The sequence below is a fragment of the Sapajus apella genome, unplaced genomic scaffold, assembly GCF_009761245.1.
Source record: "Sapajus apella isolate SASKATOON/1434 unplaced genomic scaffold, GSC_monkey_1.0 scaffold45, whole genome shotgun sequence".
Taxonomy (NCBI): domain Eukaryota; kingdom Metazoa; phylum Chordata; class Mammalia; order Primates; family Cebidae; genus Sapajus; species Sapajus apella.
The window spans coordinates 9,257,851-9,272,493 of NW_022436985.1; the positions used below are offsets into that span (position 1 = coordinate 9,257,851).

At 38.3% G+C, this 14,643-nt stretch overlaps 1 protein-coding gene across 5 annotated transcripts in view; it reads right to left on the reverse strand.

Moving 5' to 3' along the window:
• HERC3 (HECT and RLD domain containing E3 ubiquitin protein ligase 3) overlaps positions 1–14,643 on the reverse strand; it is a 115,208-nt gene that overhangs the window by 34,842 nt on the left and 65,723 nt on the right. For all 5 annotated transcript variants that reach the window (XM_032239851.1, XM_032239856.1, XM_032239852.1 and 2 more), the window contains 7 exons: positions 13,669–13,745; positions 9,535–9,659; positions 7,876–7,935; positions 4,299–4,410; positions 3,740–3,929; positions 1,814–1,977; positions 1,585–1,698 (listed from right to left, as the gene is read on the reverse strand). In XM_032239851.1, coding sequence (XP_032095742.1) covers positions 1,585–1,698; positions 1,814–1,977; positions 3,740–3,929; positions 4,299–4,410; positions 7,876–7,935; positions 9,535–9,659; positions 13,669–13,745 — 842 coding nt within the window. The remainder of the gene's footprint in view (positions 1–1,584; positions 1,699–1,813; positions 1,978–3,739; positions 3,930–4,298; positions 4,411–7,875; positions 7,936–9,534; positions 9,660–13,668; positions 13,746–14,643) is intronic.

Here is a 14,643-nt window from a genome sequence, read left to right on the forward strand (position 1 = left end):
TTTCTTGGCCAGGCACGGTGGCTCACCCCTGTAATCCTAGCACTTTGGGAGGCCAAGGCTGGTGAATCACTTGAACTTACGAGTTCGAGACCAACCTGGGCAATATCACAAAACCCCATCTCTACAAAAATTAGCCAGGTGTGACAGGCACACACCTGTAGTCCCAGTTACTCGGGAGGCTGAGGTGAGAGGATGGCTTGAGCCTGGGACGCAGAGGTTGCAGTGAGCCAAGATGGTGCCACTGCATTACAGCCTGGGTGACAGAGCCAGACCTTGTCTCAAAAAAAAAAGTATTTTGTTTTCTCAGGGTAATCATAAAAATCTTATTTAAAAATAAAACATTTTATTCATTTTTAAGTCTGTAGAGGAAAAAAAAAAACATCGTGTCTAGCACTGATCATCTATTATTTAACAAAGAAAACAATCCTGCTTATTCAGTTAGATAAACCTATTTAAATGTTTAGAGACAACTGCTGAATTCCAAAAACCCCACAGGAAAAATATTATTCTAATATTGGTGATAAACCTGCTACACTGGCAAGGACTCACCTCAAATATATCTGCTGCACATTGCTTCACAAAATACGTTAACTAAATTATCATTCTGTTTTCTGACCTAACTCAAATTTGCACATATTTCGCAGACAAGAGATCTTAAAGAGCCTTGCATATATCCCAAGCCAGTATGCAATCAAAAGAAGCAATTCCTGTCATGCCAGTGGTGGTAGGCAGGAATCTGCTAGCCTCTGAATGGCATATCTGACATACAGTGAGACGCGCTGGGTCAGGGACGTGTGACATTTTCACACACGTAATCCTAAATCAGAAGGGGCCTATGGGGTCCAGATATCTGACATATGATGACTAAAGTAGGCTGTCAGAAGATGATAATTAGCAAATGATCCTTCCTCAATGTCAGGGATAAATCAAGCTGCAGTAGCAATCGTGGCATACATAAGCCTCATCTAAAGAGTCACTCTTGAACTCCAGCCAGCTGGTGTCACATGGGAAGACAGGTGATGCTGCCAGATCTTCAAAGTTTCAAGGAAAGCTAAAAATTCATATTTGTAATTTTTTAAATTATGGTTTAAATTATGGTTTTAAAAAAACCCTAACATAACACGTACTGTCTTAAGCATTTGTAAGTGTACAGTTCAGCAGTGTTAAGTATATTCACATTGTTATACAACTGGATCTCCAAACTTTCTTATCTTGCAAAACTGAAACTATACTCACTAAATAGCAACTCTGTTTTCCCCTTCTTTAGCCCCTGGCAACCACCATTCCACTTTCTGTATCTGTGAATTTGACTACTTAAGATACTCTGATTTTTTAAAAGTTGGCAATTGATAAAATGTGTAACATTCTCGGTAACTACTCATTTATGACTCCTTATAACACTGATGATTATTTAAAGCACTTCAAAGTTTCTAGAATGCAAAAGGCCCGTGGGATGAAGAATAAGTGAAACACTGCCATCAAAGTCAAAGACATATTATACAGCTCAGATGTGCTTTTCTTACCCTGATTTATATACTGGAAAAAAGAGACTAAAGCTTTAAAATATGCTTTATGAATTCTTACCATCCCTGCTTGATGCAAGAACCACATGAGGTAGTCTTCCTGAATGTCCACGAGATTGGAAATCTCAGGAATGTAAAATGTATCATATTCCACATGCTTCACTTTAAGATTTACCTAACGAAGAACAAAATACAGACAACTAAAAAATGGCTTCCCAGAGAACATCCCACTAGGACATTTTACCCTACCATCTATTCGCCCCCTCCCCACTAGCACCTCCCATGCTCACCTTATATAACTTCTCCAAGAGTTTGAGAGCTGCTGTAATATAATTGTTAAACAGTACGGGAATTAAGAATGTCTTTCTTCCCCTCAGTAGATAAAGGACTGCACCTTTATAGAGGTTTACCAGCTTCATGAAATATTTTGGGCATACCTGAGACCACCAGTTATCTTTAGAAAGAAAGAAAAGACATATTTCAACATGTGATCTTGAGCAAGTATTTATGTCTTCTGCCTGCCAGTTAAAAAACTGATTTGTCTAGAAGATAAACATTAGTCTAAAATACATTTTCCCAAAACTGACTTTAAAAAGAACCCATTAAAACATTTTTGGAGAGAGTAGCAGCTGTACCAGAATCCCTGGTGTTTCTTTTTTGTAAAGCTTGATTTGATTTTTTTTTTTTCAAAGACTCATTCTGAAGGTTAAAAGTTCAATTCCAAGACTACATGTGGACAAGATACACATATTTTAGGCAGGAGTGATGGCCACTGTATTAATCCAAAAAGGATTCTATGTCCTAGTGCTTTCAGCCACTGCTAAATCCTGAAGCAGAAATGCAAAAGACAACAAACCCTAGAAGCAGCACCAATATGGCAACCATTCCCTTCTGTTTAACAGATATCATTAGTTGAAAAACTACAATTTTTATTTCTCACCAAATAATGCTTCCTCATAACAGACAAGAAGATTATACCACGGGCTTATACTTTGTTGAAAATAAACTCAGCCATACTGAAACACTTAAAGAATGAAATAATATTTCTGAGATTTCCTTTAAAATACTCCCAACAAAAAATAAAAAGGTGGTGAGGACGAGAGACAGATGAAGTAAAATGCGCGAAATACTGACAACTGCCTGTATTATACTCTCTATTTTAGGGTATTCTTTTAAATCTCAATAATTAGAAGCTAAAAACAAGTGTAAAATTGAACAATTATGTTCTCTTTGTATTGTCCTACCTGGAAAAATAAAAATGAAAAAACTCTAAAACTTGAAAGGTAAGATTTCTTCTGATATTGCCATCTCTCTGTTTCACATCTACTTAGAACACCTGAGAAAATGTGCCCCAAAAGGCTTTTGATCTTAAAAAAAAAAAAATTAAGTATTAACATATTACTAATGCTTTCATTATTATTTCTGTTTTTATCTCTTCTACAAAGGTGGAGGCAATATAGAAAAGCCAGGATTCCACCCTCAGGAACACAGTCTCTTTATTCATGGAAAGACCACACTCAAGTAACATCCCAGTCCATCTGGAACACAGAAGTTACTGAGCTGCAATGACACCTAACAAAATTTACCAGGGGGGAAAAAAGTAAAAAGCCAGGTGACAGACTTTCTGCATTTGATAATAAAAACATCTCAGGCGCTACTCCCATGAAAGACACTCTCCAAATCACTGAGGAACGGAAGGGTTTTATCTCAGCAAAGTGTCCGGAGCCTGCAAAAATCAGTGTGGACTCAACTGTCCTAAAAAAGAAAAGACAAACATTTGGTAAGTCCCCACTAGGTCATTTTCTTCCTCTCCTTTTTTGAAGACCTCTGTATCACCAAAACTGTTCACTTCACTCCCACCCCCTAAATTAAGACACAGGAGAAAGAGAGACCAATGTACACTAATATTGAGGCCCTATTGACTATAAGCAAATGTGGTAGAAAAAACAGTTTAAAGTTTAATAAATTAGGCTTGTAATATTACAAAATCAAGATTATTCTGGCATGAGTCATTTCAAATAATCTAAATAATGGTTTCATTTTCAACTTGAAAATAGGGTTAACTAAAAATTAACAGTAAAGAACGAAAGGTTTAAGTGTTTAGGGTATTAAATGGTAACAAACAGATTCTTGGATCTCAATCCACTGAGAGCCAGGGGTCACACCAACAAAATAAATGAGCGTGAAACCACTGGTATCGAGGTTAGCAAATTCACCTAGTACTTTGCTGGGGTTTGTATCCAGCCGCAGAATGGCCATAGCCAAGGGAATAGTCAATGTTATATAATACTTGGAATCCTGGAGTAGGGGAAACTCAGGTAGTATTAAATAGATTCTCATGGCTTCAACATCTGGTGGTGAACTTGACAATTGGGGAATCAGGCAACTTTCAAAGCTGTTTAAAATCTGTGAGAAAAAAGAGTAATGAGAAATTCAGACATACTTGAGATCTAGTTAACTGAACTCTCACTCATTCACTATGCACTGGGAACCTACTATAAGCCCAACTCTGGTCTAGACTCTCAGTACACACCCATGAAAGCAAAAGCCAAGGGTCCCTGCCAGTGCAAACTGTATATTCTAGAGGGACATTGCTGTGGAAAGATTTAAGCCAAAAGAAAGCAAAAGGTAGGTCTAATTCCCAAAGTAAATATTTTACAAAATTAAGATCTGGAGACTTTCACCTTTTCATCTCACTCTTTTTCTCTTGAAATTGAATTCATCCATACAAAAATGCATTTTCAAGAATGCACTCTACAAATGTAAGGAACATACCTGTTCTAGAATCATGGAGTGCTGAGAGCTCATTAACTTCTCAAATAACACCCTAGTGGAGTTCAGGTCAATCCCAGGGATTTTGGGACTTGTTTTAAAATGTTCATCGATTCTAAACAAACAAAATCAAAAGAAAAACAAAGCAAACACTGTGATAGGGATTATAAACAAGTAAACAAAATACTGTGTTCTAACAAATCAGATTTAAATTTGACCTGGCAGATAAGATCCACAAAAATACTACATTTTGCATAAATTTCAAAATAATAAACCCAAAATAAAGAATATTATTGTTTCTCAAAGAATAAACCTCACTAGAATCCCTTTTACAAGAATTTTCAAATTTTTAAATCTGTTCTCCTTCAAATCAAAGTACAAGGACTGTCATATCAAGTTAAGGCTATCTTGAAGTTTATAAACAAATAATTATTTCCCTGATCTTGTCTTGTGTTTTTTGGCTTTTTTCTGCATTTGTGACTCATTGAACTAGATGCAGATGCTGTGGCTTAGTGCAGATAATATCCCCTGTGCAAACTGGTCCACTCGTCAACAAATGAGAGTAGAAACTCCTTGTTGAAAGCCTTTCTTACCAAAGTAAGAAATTTTTAAAATAAAAATAAGATCTATGGCAGGGTGCAGTGGTTCACGACCGTAATCCCAGCACTTTGGGAGGCCAAGGTGGGTAGATCACAAGGTCACGTATTCAAGGCCAGACTGGCCAACATGGTGAAACCCCGTCTCTACTAAAAAATACAAAAATTAGCTACTCATGGTGACTCATGCCTGTAATCCCCGCTACTTGGGAGGCTGAGGTAGGAGAACTGCTTGAACCAGGACCCTGGAGGCGGAGGTTGCAGTGAGATGAGATTGCGCAACTGCACTCCAGCCTGGGCTACAGAGCGAGATACCATCTCAAAACAACAACAAAAAGATCTGTAACAAATGCAGTTAACATAGGTAACACAGAGGATACAATTATATTCACCCAAGGATTATTTTCATTGCTACTATTTTTAACTTTCTAACAACTAAATCATTTTTCTAACCTTAAATAAAATCTTAGCATTTTTGAGACTTAAAGAATATCTCATATATCCTGCTCTTGAACCTACCATGTCTATTAATTTACAAAAGAGCTACCTATTTGCAAAGCAGGCTTCTATTCTTGAGTACTGGTCACATTTGGAAGATTTTAATACCCTCTGACAGCAGTAATTTTTTGAAAACATAAAAGAGTTTCTAACATTTTAAAAAATCATAATTAGATATATTGGAACGCCTATGGTGAAATGAAGATAAATTGCCTGTACTTTGTTTGTTGGGTCTTTCGTTGTTGTTATTGTTTTTAACATAAATCTGCCCAAAATGTGGAAATAAATTCTGGTTTCCCATATGTAACTTTCCATATGCTCACAGGCGCTTTTTGCTATGCTGTTGAGAAAAAAAACTGTTTTATCTATACGTATTTATTGCTTTGTAAAACTGGTCTTCATTTTGATTGGTTTCCTGTGATGCATCCTATGTAAGCTGCAGGAGTAGACTTTCTGAAATAGTACAGATGTCACTTTGAAAAATTAAAATAAAAGGCTTTCCCCACAATTCTATACGAAATCCATGATACTAAGGAAGACCAACCTAACAAGTCTGGCTAAGAGCCCTTCCCAAATGTCATGAAAGCTATCCATTTAGAACAGGGTTTCTCAACCTTGGTACTATTGACTTTTAGGGCCAGAGGATTCTTTGCTGGGCAGGTGGGAATGAAGCAGCATCCCTGGGTTCTAGCCACGGGATGCCAACAGCACATCCTTCCCCATTGTACCAACCAAAAATGTCACCAGAAATTGCCAAATGTCCTTTGGAGAGCAAAATCACCCTGGTTGAGAACCCCTGTTATAGAAGGCCAACATCAGCATAATCCAGAATATCTTTCCCTAGCGGAAAAAGCTAATTACAAAATATGAAATTAATTGTGTGAGTTTATTCCAGCTGCCTTAATTTAATAAAAGTAAATGACTTTATAATCTCTAAATGTAACCACAGAGAGTTTCTGAAGTGACCTCCTACAACCCAGTTAGGGACTCATTTGGGGGGAGGGGGCGGTGATGGCTGAATTTAGGAGTCAGCATGAGTAGATTAAGGGATACCCACCCAGATAGCTGGTAAAGTATTATTTCTGGGTATGTCTGGGTCCATTTTCTATAAGAGATTGGCATTTGAATTAGTGACTAAGTAAAGAAAATCGATCCTCATCCAGTGTGGGCAGGTGCCACCCAGTCAGCTGAAAGCCCAGACAGAACAAAAAGGCAGAGGGAAGACGAATTCTTTCCTTCTCTCTTCCGTAACAAGGATGTCCTTTTCCTGCCCTTATCCATCAGAACTCCAGGTTCTCTGATCTTTGCACTCCAGTACTTACACCAGCAGCCCCCGTTCATTTCTCAGGCCTTTAGCCTCAGACTGAGAGTTACATCATCAGCTTCTCTGGTTCTCAGGCCTTTCTTGTACTAAGCCATGATGCTGGTTTACCTGGTTCTCCAGCTTACAGATGCCTATAGCAGGATCTTTCAACCTCTATAATCAGGTGAACCAATTCCCATAGTAAATCCCCTCACTTGCTTTCCCTCTTTCTAGATAGACAGATACATCCATCTATCTATCTCTCTCTCTCCCCCTATTTGTTCCATTTCTCTGAAGAACATTGACTAACACAGGGATCTAGGGGTAGGGGTGAAATTCACACACAGAAATAGTCTAATTCATCTTGAGATATCATTAGCCTAGTCACTGGCAGAAAAGGACTGAGAAATAATTAGGACTTGGGATCACCAAAGATTCAAACTCAAAACAAGGTCATTTTGCTGCATCAGGTTCCTGAGGGAAATATTTACAGAAGAGATAAGGCTAAGCAAATAAACATTCTATTTACTACTGGGAAGCTCAACCTCAAATATAATTTTCTGGTAAGCTGGGCTGGACCTAAATCCAAGGATACCCTGAAGCCTCCTTAGACTTTCTCCCTAAATTCACTCCTTTTGAGAGAAAAATGATAATAATAAAAATTTTAAAACTATGGGAAAGCAAACCAAAGAAATCAAGATTATCTGAAGAATTAAGAATTTAATTATGACACATTTTAGAATACTCAGAGTGATGATTTTATCAACTCTTTCTGAAATATAGTCTCTCTCTTGGTAATCTGCTTTTCTGCTATCCAGGGATGAATCCGCATTGTTCTTCCTGACGCCCTCTCATTCTCCATTATCAGACATTCCAATTTTTGTGCAAAGCATCAGCTTAACCATTAAATTAAGGCCAACCACCATCAAAGTGAAGAAAAGTCTTTCAAAAACTTTGCTGAGTAAGTATTTGCATCATATGTGGGGTTTTTAGAAACTTTTTTTTTTTAAAATAATGGGCCTCACTACGTTGTCCCGGCTGGAGTTCGGTGGCTATTTTCACAGTCATGATCATAACATCCTAAAGCCCCAAACTCCTAGACTCAAGCAATCCTAAGTTAGCCTTCCAAGTAGCTGAGACTACAGGTGCACATGTGGGTTTTTTAACGCTCTAAGTCACTTACTTTTTTTCAAGAAAACTTCCATTCCAACAGGCTGCAGAAGATAATATCTGAACAACAGCACTGCTCAAAGAAAGAAAGAAACGGAGAAGCCTTTAATAATTACAACCAAATGGTTATTTAAGCATCAACAATAAAGTAATCATCTACTCTAGGATTTCATTAATAGCAGTTCTTTCTTAGATGAAGCTTTGGAAAATGTACATTTGTTTTAGAAAAACAGTATGTCACATCTCAAAATGAAGAACTTAAGTTTTCCATTAATCATGTTAGGGGAAAAAAAGAATATCAAAGCTCCTGAAAGAAAAACTCTTGTCCAAATAATGTTCTAGAACATTTTTCTACCACCATCCATCTAAGAAGTGCCCTATCTAAACTCCAAACAGAAACACAGAATAAAGCCAAAAAAGAGAAGCCAACTTGTTACTCCCTGAACACAAAAATTATCTTTGCAAATTAATAACTGAAAATTATTTCTATTTTGCTGCATACCTGAGAAGGAAACTAAAAAAATAATTGAAATAAATACTTATTCCCATTACCTCCTCTTATGCAGGCTCTGGGGAAATAGCTAATTCTGAGGACCCAAAGTGATACCGGACATCAGGAAGCCTGGGCCTTTTCACCCAATGTAAGAAAAAGGGAAAGAATAACACAAAATATGGCTGAGGAGGGGATTACAGTAGTTTCTGTTAATCACAGAATTTAGGTCAGGAAAGATATTTAAAGGTCATTTATTCCATCCATTCATTTTATAAATAAGAAAACAGAGAACTAATGGTAAAGTGTCACAGTTCCCCTTGCTGGACCCCAGCTAGCCCTCATCTCCTCTCCTCTGCTTCCCTTCCAGCCTGAGCTCCTTGGCAGACCCACCCTAAGGCTAAAAGGATTCTGAAGACCACCACAGAGCTGCTCTAGGGCATTCCTAATGCTTTCGCTCAAAACGTTCCTAGCTGAAGTGACTCAAAGTTTAGGGTCCTGGTCATTTAGCCCACTACAACCTATGTCATAAGGCAGAAATCATTATGTGTGTTTCTGGGGATAAACATAACTTAGTGGCCAGAACTTGATTTATTCTTCCCAAGAATTAGACTTTGTAGAAAAAAGTGGAGATGCTGAGGAAAGCCAATGAAAATGTGTAAAAATGTGCAAAAGTTAATTATCCTTTCAATTTGATAAAAGGTCTCAATCCTACTTAGTTTTTTTTTTTCCCCCACATGATGCTAAATGACCATCTCAATCATTTTGAATAGGAAAATGCTAGAAATTATTAAGATTAGGTAAGATAACAGCTGTCTCAGATTTGGGATGCTTTAGAACATGCATACAATAAAACCAATGGGAGTTACACAACCATAACACTAAGCTCTCTTAGCAGAATCACTAACTCAGGCCTTCATCAGTCAGGATTTTTAAGATCTTACAATTAACAAGGCAGGCTTAGGCATATACTGTGTGTGAGAATTGGGGATCCATCCATTATGTTATTTGGAGCTAAGGAGATCAACTCTGACATAGTAACCAAAAAAGCCCACGATTTTCTAAAATGTAAAACCCCATTTATATTCACAGTATCAATATGGAAGTGGGGAAAATCACTAAACTAAAAAGTTCCAACATACTTTGTGAAAACAAAAAATATGAAGACTAGCAACCACATACTTGATTGTATTTGCATTGTTGTGTTCTGAGAGTTTTTGTCTCCACACTGCTATGGTTTCATCGTTTATTAAACTGGTATAATGTGCTTGGTTCACAGTCCTGAAGTCAACAGCAGGAGAAGAATTCTGGAGAATTAACAGTAAAAAAGAAGAAATTATGTAGCACAGATCTTTTCTCCTCTCCTTTCTCCCAGATTACTCTCCATTTAGTGTTCCACTTATGATTTAAATGCTGTGGTGAACTGCCCAGATCCCCTCGACCCTTCAGAATACAGGCTCCTGACAGATCCCAGCTGGGCTGCTGTCCTGGACTTGCCATTGGCCTTTGCTTCACTATCGCATCCAATGGCAGGCAAAGACGTGGTGCAAAGGTCGAGCCCCCTTGCCTCAACTCAGGACTGGCTGAAGGGCCATCACAACCTCAGAGCTCCTCATGGGACTGGCTGACGCCTCTGTTATAACTGAACTGCATTTCAGCCTCTCCTTCTGCCCAATCCTACCTCCTTCATCCTTCAGTAGATGTTCTTCTAGAAAGCACTCTCTCAAAAACCTTCTGAGTCTCAGTTCTGCTTCCCAGAGAAATCAACTTTACAACTTTCCCAGACTTCTTTCCCCTTTGCTTTGAATCACCATAACAGCAAGGTTTTTAAGGTATTAGTCATTTGCCATGATTGTCCATCTAACTTCAACAAAATGTATTACAAGAGTCAGAGCTCCATTATAATCTACAAGTATATGACAAATAACCTATAAAAACAATGCCTATTAATTTCTTGCTTCAAATATATACTATTGTAAGAAAAATGTAAAAAAAAAAGTCAATAATGTATGTCCTTGAAAATTCCAAATCCTTCACAACACTGTATATCTTTTATTCAGTGAGATTAAAGAAAAAAACAAAAAAAAACATAAGCAGTGTCCTTTTCTAAAATTGCTTGTTTTCAATTTATTTTCCCCAAGCCTGGTTCTTGATCAAGAACTAAGAAAAACTTGATGGTGCTTTATCCTCCTATCGCTGTCTCTAGTGAAGAAGAAGAAGAAAAAAGCACTCATTCATCAGCTCATGAGATCAATTTTTTTCTCCTTTGTACCTACACATGAAAACATAACTTTCAAAGTAAATTTTCTTGGTTGCTTTCCCAGAGCTGCAAGTTAAGGTATCATTATAGGAAGAAGGAGTAAAGAATATAATAAAACAAAAAAACCTGAGAAAGTTTGTGAACATCTCGTTATTGATAACTATGCTACTAAAATGGCCACAGATATGTACTGAGAGAACAAAAATCATCTTGAAGTACAGAGAGGAAACTCATAATCCAAAGCAAACCCTGGAGTACACACACACATTGTCTACCTCATTTTAAAACCACTGTTCTTATGTAAAATTTATTTATTTCCCCCATTCAAAAAAGCAGCTGAACATAATTCTAACACAAACCTACAATAAAATACAGACTTGCAATTTTTTTCTCATTCTTCACCATTATGCCCAATAAACCAGAGATGCCTTGGGGTGAAGTATAACTTCAGCATCACTTAAATAACTAAGAAAAAACATCGTTCTTCCTGTCTTTAATACACACAGAGAAAAGAGGAAAAATTGCTCTTGGGTCAGTTTTTCTCAACTTTGGCTGGACTTTGGATCCCCACGGGAGTGTTCAAAAATCCTGATGACCATGTCATACTCCAGGCAATTAAATCAGAATCTCTAGAGGCATCAGTGTTTATAGAGCTCTCAGCTGATTCCAGTGGGCAGCCAAGGTTAAGAATCACTGTACCAGGAAAAAGAGGATTATGAGATACACACACACACAGACACACACACAGACACACACACACACACACACACACACACACACACACACACACACACACACACACTCTCTCTCTCTCTCTCTCTCTCTCTCTCTCTCTCTCTCTCTCTCTCTCTCTCTCTTACTTCCTTCTAACAATCCCAACCACATTCCCTCTTCGATCCTATCCAGGGCACAAATTGAAAGGAAAAGGAGAGGCTATGGTTTACATTCATTAAATTCCCGAGACCTAGAATCAAATGTAGCAAAGGGGTATCTGAATATAACTCCTCCCCTCCCTTCTTTCACCTAAGGCCTGGCAGTCATGAATGAGTCAGCCTTTGTAAAAATAGAGGCTGTGGCCGGGCACGGTGGCTCATACCTCTAATCCTAGCACTTTGGAAGGCCGAGGAGGGCAGATCACTTGAGGTCAGGAGTTCAAAACCAGCCTGGCCAACATGGTAAAACCCCGTCTCTACTAAAAACACAAAAAAATTACCCGGTGTGGTGGTGCATGTTGTAATCCCAGCTACATGGGAGGCTGAAGCAGGAGAATCGCTTGAACCTGGGAGGCGGAGGTTGCAGTGAGCTGAGATCGCGTCATTGCACCCCTGCCTGGGCGACAGAGTGAGACTCTGTCTGAAAAAAAAAAAAAATAGAGAGGCTATAACTATACAGGTGCTTTATCTTGGTTCTGTAAGTGATACGGTAACAGGGTAAACACATGATTTGATCATTTTAATAGTTTAAGTAAATGTGTACAGCTTTCAGTTTCAAAAGAAAGAGCAACATCTTCCTAAGTGATGTTTAGTTTTCTTTTTCTTTGTGATCTTACATTTTTCAGGCATACCTACCCCTCTTTCCAGTTAAACTCTCACCTGCCCTGTCTCTCTAACAGTATGCTACTTCACTTCTTCTAGTCAATATGTTGTTTTCCAGGCCCAACAGTGTTGATTACAATAATAAAAATCAATTACATATATCAGATACTGTATTTATAAAAGAAAACTAAGTTTCATGTTCAACTTCACAGGAAAATTAAAGTTGGACAGCATTATTCAAATCAATTTCTTGAAGAAATAAACACTTAAACTCTACTGCTTATGGACAAAAACTGACTATTCTCCACAGAGTCAGGGCTTTGTACATTTTGTTTCATTGACATCTTAAAGAAACAAAGAATAACCTCAGCTTTCCTCAGGATTTCTCTGTAACATACACACTGAGGCTGGGTCTAAAAATAGGTCTAAAGCAGCAGTTCCAAATCACGCCAGATGGCAGCACTAAGCCACCTTCTTCAGACACTTGACCTGGAAAATAGCTAATGATCAGCTTTAGCTGTGCAGCCTACAGCCTCAGGCTCCACCAGGACCCTTTCCAACAGAATCACAGAATCAGAATGACTAGAAGGCAAAAACTTTGTATACTTAAAGATAGCTAAGTATCAAACTAATAGAGAAAGCTTCCAAGGCAGGAAGAGCCCCTGGTTTCCATAGTTGCTCAATTTTTTTCCAGTCAATTATGACTCCTTTATCACCACTAACAGCCCCTCTTCCTTTGCTCTTCCAGGAGTGGGTAAGGATCCATGCACCACTCGGAGCTGGTCCTGTTGACATGCTTGCTGAATAAAAACAGGAAGGGTGGGGACGGAGGAGAAGGAGAGGAGAGAGAGCACAGGGGATGGAGTGCAGCACTGAAAACAAATCTGTGGAGCTTTTCTCAGACTGAATTCTCCCAGCAAGGAAGAGCGGAAGGAATCCGAGCCTTGTCACAGATACCTGGATCCACACTCTACCTTCAAGCAGAAGAGCAATGTTACACTGTCTTTATCCACTATAGTGATGCAGGAAACAAGAGGAGGGAAATTTTGGTGTCACATCATCAGCCATGAGCAGATTATAAATAATAGCATCTGAAAATTGTGGTATCTCTTACATACATACATACATATATATATACACATATATACTCAATCACATCAAACAAAAAAAAACCCACCAAGTTCTCATATACCTAGCATTTGTTGCCACTTAACTGGGAAGGAAAGAAATGGAAAATCAAGTAATGCCAAAGTAAGCACAAACTCCCTAGGCCTCCTTTACAGTTTTTGGAACACACATGAATATAAATAAATAATTTCAAATTATAAATTAGAATTCCATAACACCAGGAGAATTGTTGGCACTTCAAAGGAGCCAAATGGAGACAACTTCTTCAAGATTTAGTTTGCTTATTTCAGAAATAAAGTAAGACTGGTAGAAACAAAGAGTAACATTGCTCTTTACGTTGTAATTACTTGTTATTATTCCTCCTGAGAAGTAAGAGTCAAAAGAAAATTTTACCTCGTATTTGGAGCAAAGTACAAAAGTTTGGTCTCCTCCAGAGAAGATCTGCTTAACGATATGATATTTAAAGCGATCTGTCAAAAAAAGAATTCCAATAGCATATTTTTCAATAATTGAAGCTTCTCCTTGATCCCCTTTTTCTGCTGTTGCAGAATACACTTCAGAGTGGATACCTATCCATTTTAATTGTGTCACTGAAGTCAGAAATCTTCTCCCTTGGCTTGCTGCCTAGGACTGTTTCTACTTCAATTAAAAATAAATATATAAAATGGTATCCTCCACTCTAACTCTACTCTGCCCCTCCCCAACTCCCAGCTAATCCTGACCTCATTTCTCCTTTTCATTCTAACTCTATCTTGCCACTGACCTGAAATCTGAAATGGACACTACTCTTTATAGTAACAAATAATTTAGCATGTGAGTGTGGTGGGCCCGTGCCTCTTCAGGATGAAGCTTGCTGTGAAACGACCTCCATTTCCTGCTCCCTGTTTTACCTCCCATCACATTGTGTCCATGGTGACGCTCTCCTGCTACCACGTTGCCTTTATTTCTAATACACCACACTATTTTACATCTCGGTGCCTCTTCCCTCTGCCGTCCCTGGCACACTGGATTCTCTATGAATGAGCTCACCGAGAGCATAACCTGAATGTGCTTCTGGAAGTGCACCTTGGTGGTGCTCACACCAACTCCCTCACAGCTCTCTACACCTGGCTAACTCCAAATCATTCTCAGAAGCACATCTCAAACTTCCTCTAACCACAATACTCCTCCATGCCTTCCTCTGTGTTCCCACATTACCAAGGGCGGTACTAAAACCATATCATTTACGTAATTGACATTTACCTGCTTATGTTATAAAATCATTTTGGCAAACATTCAAGCACAAATTTAGGACCACAGAAGTCAGGTTATAACTCAACTTCAAAAATGTGTGGTTTCAAAATAACCTACAAAATACTTGAGTTTCTT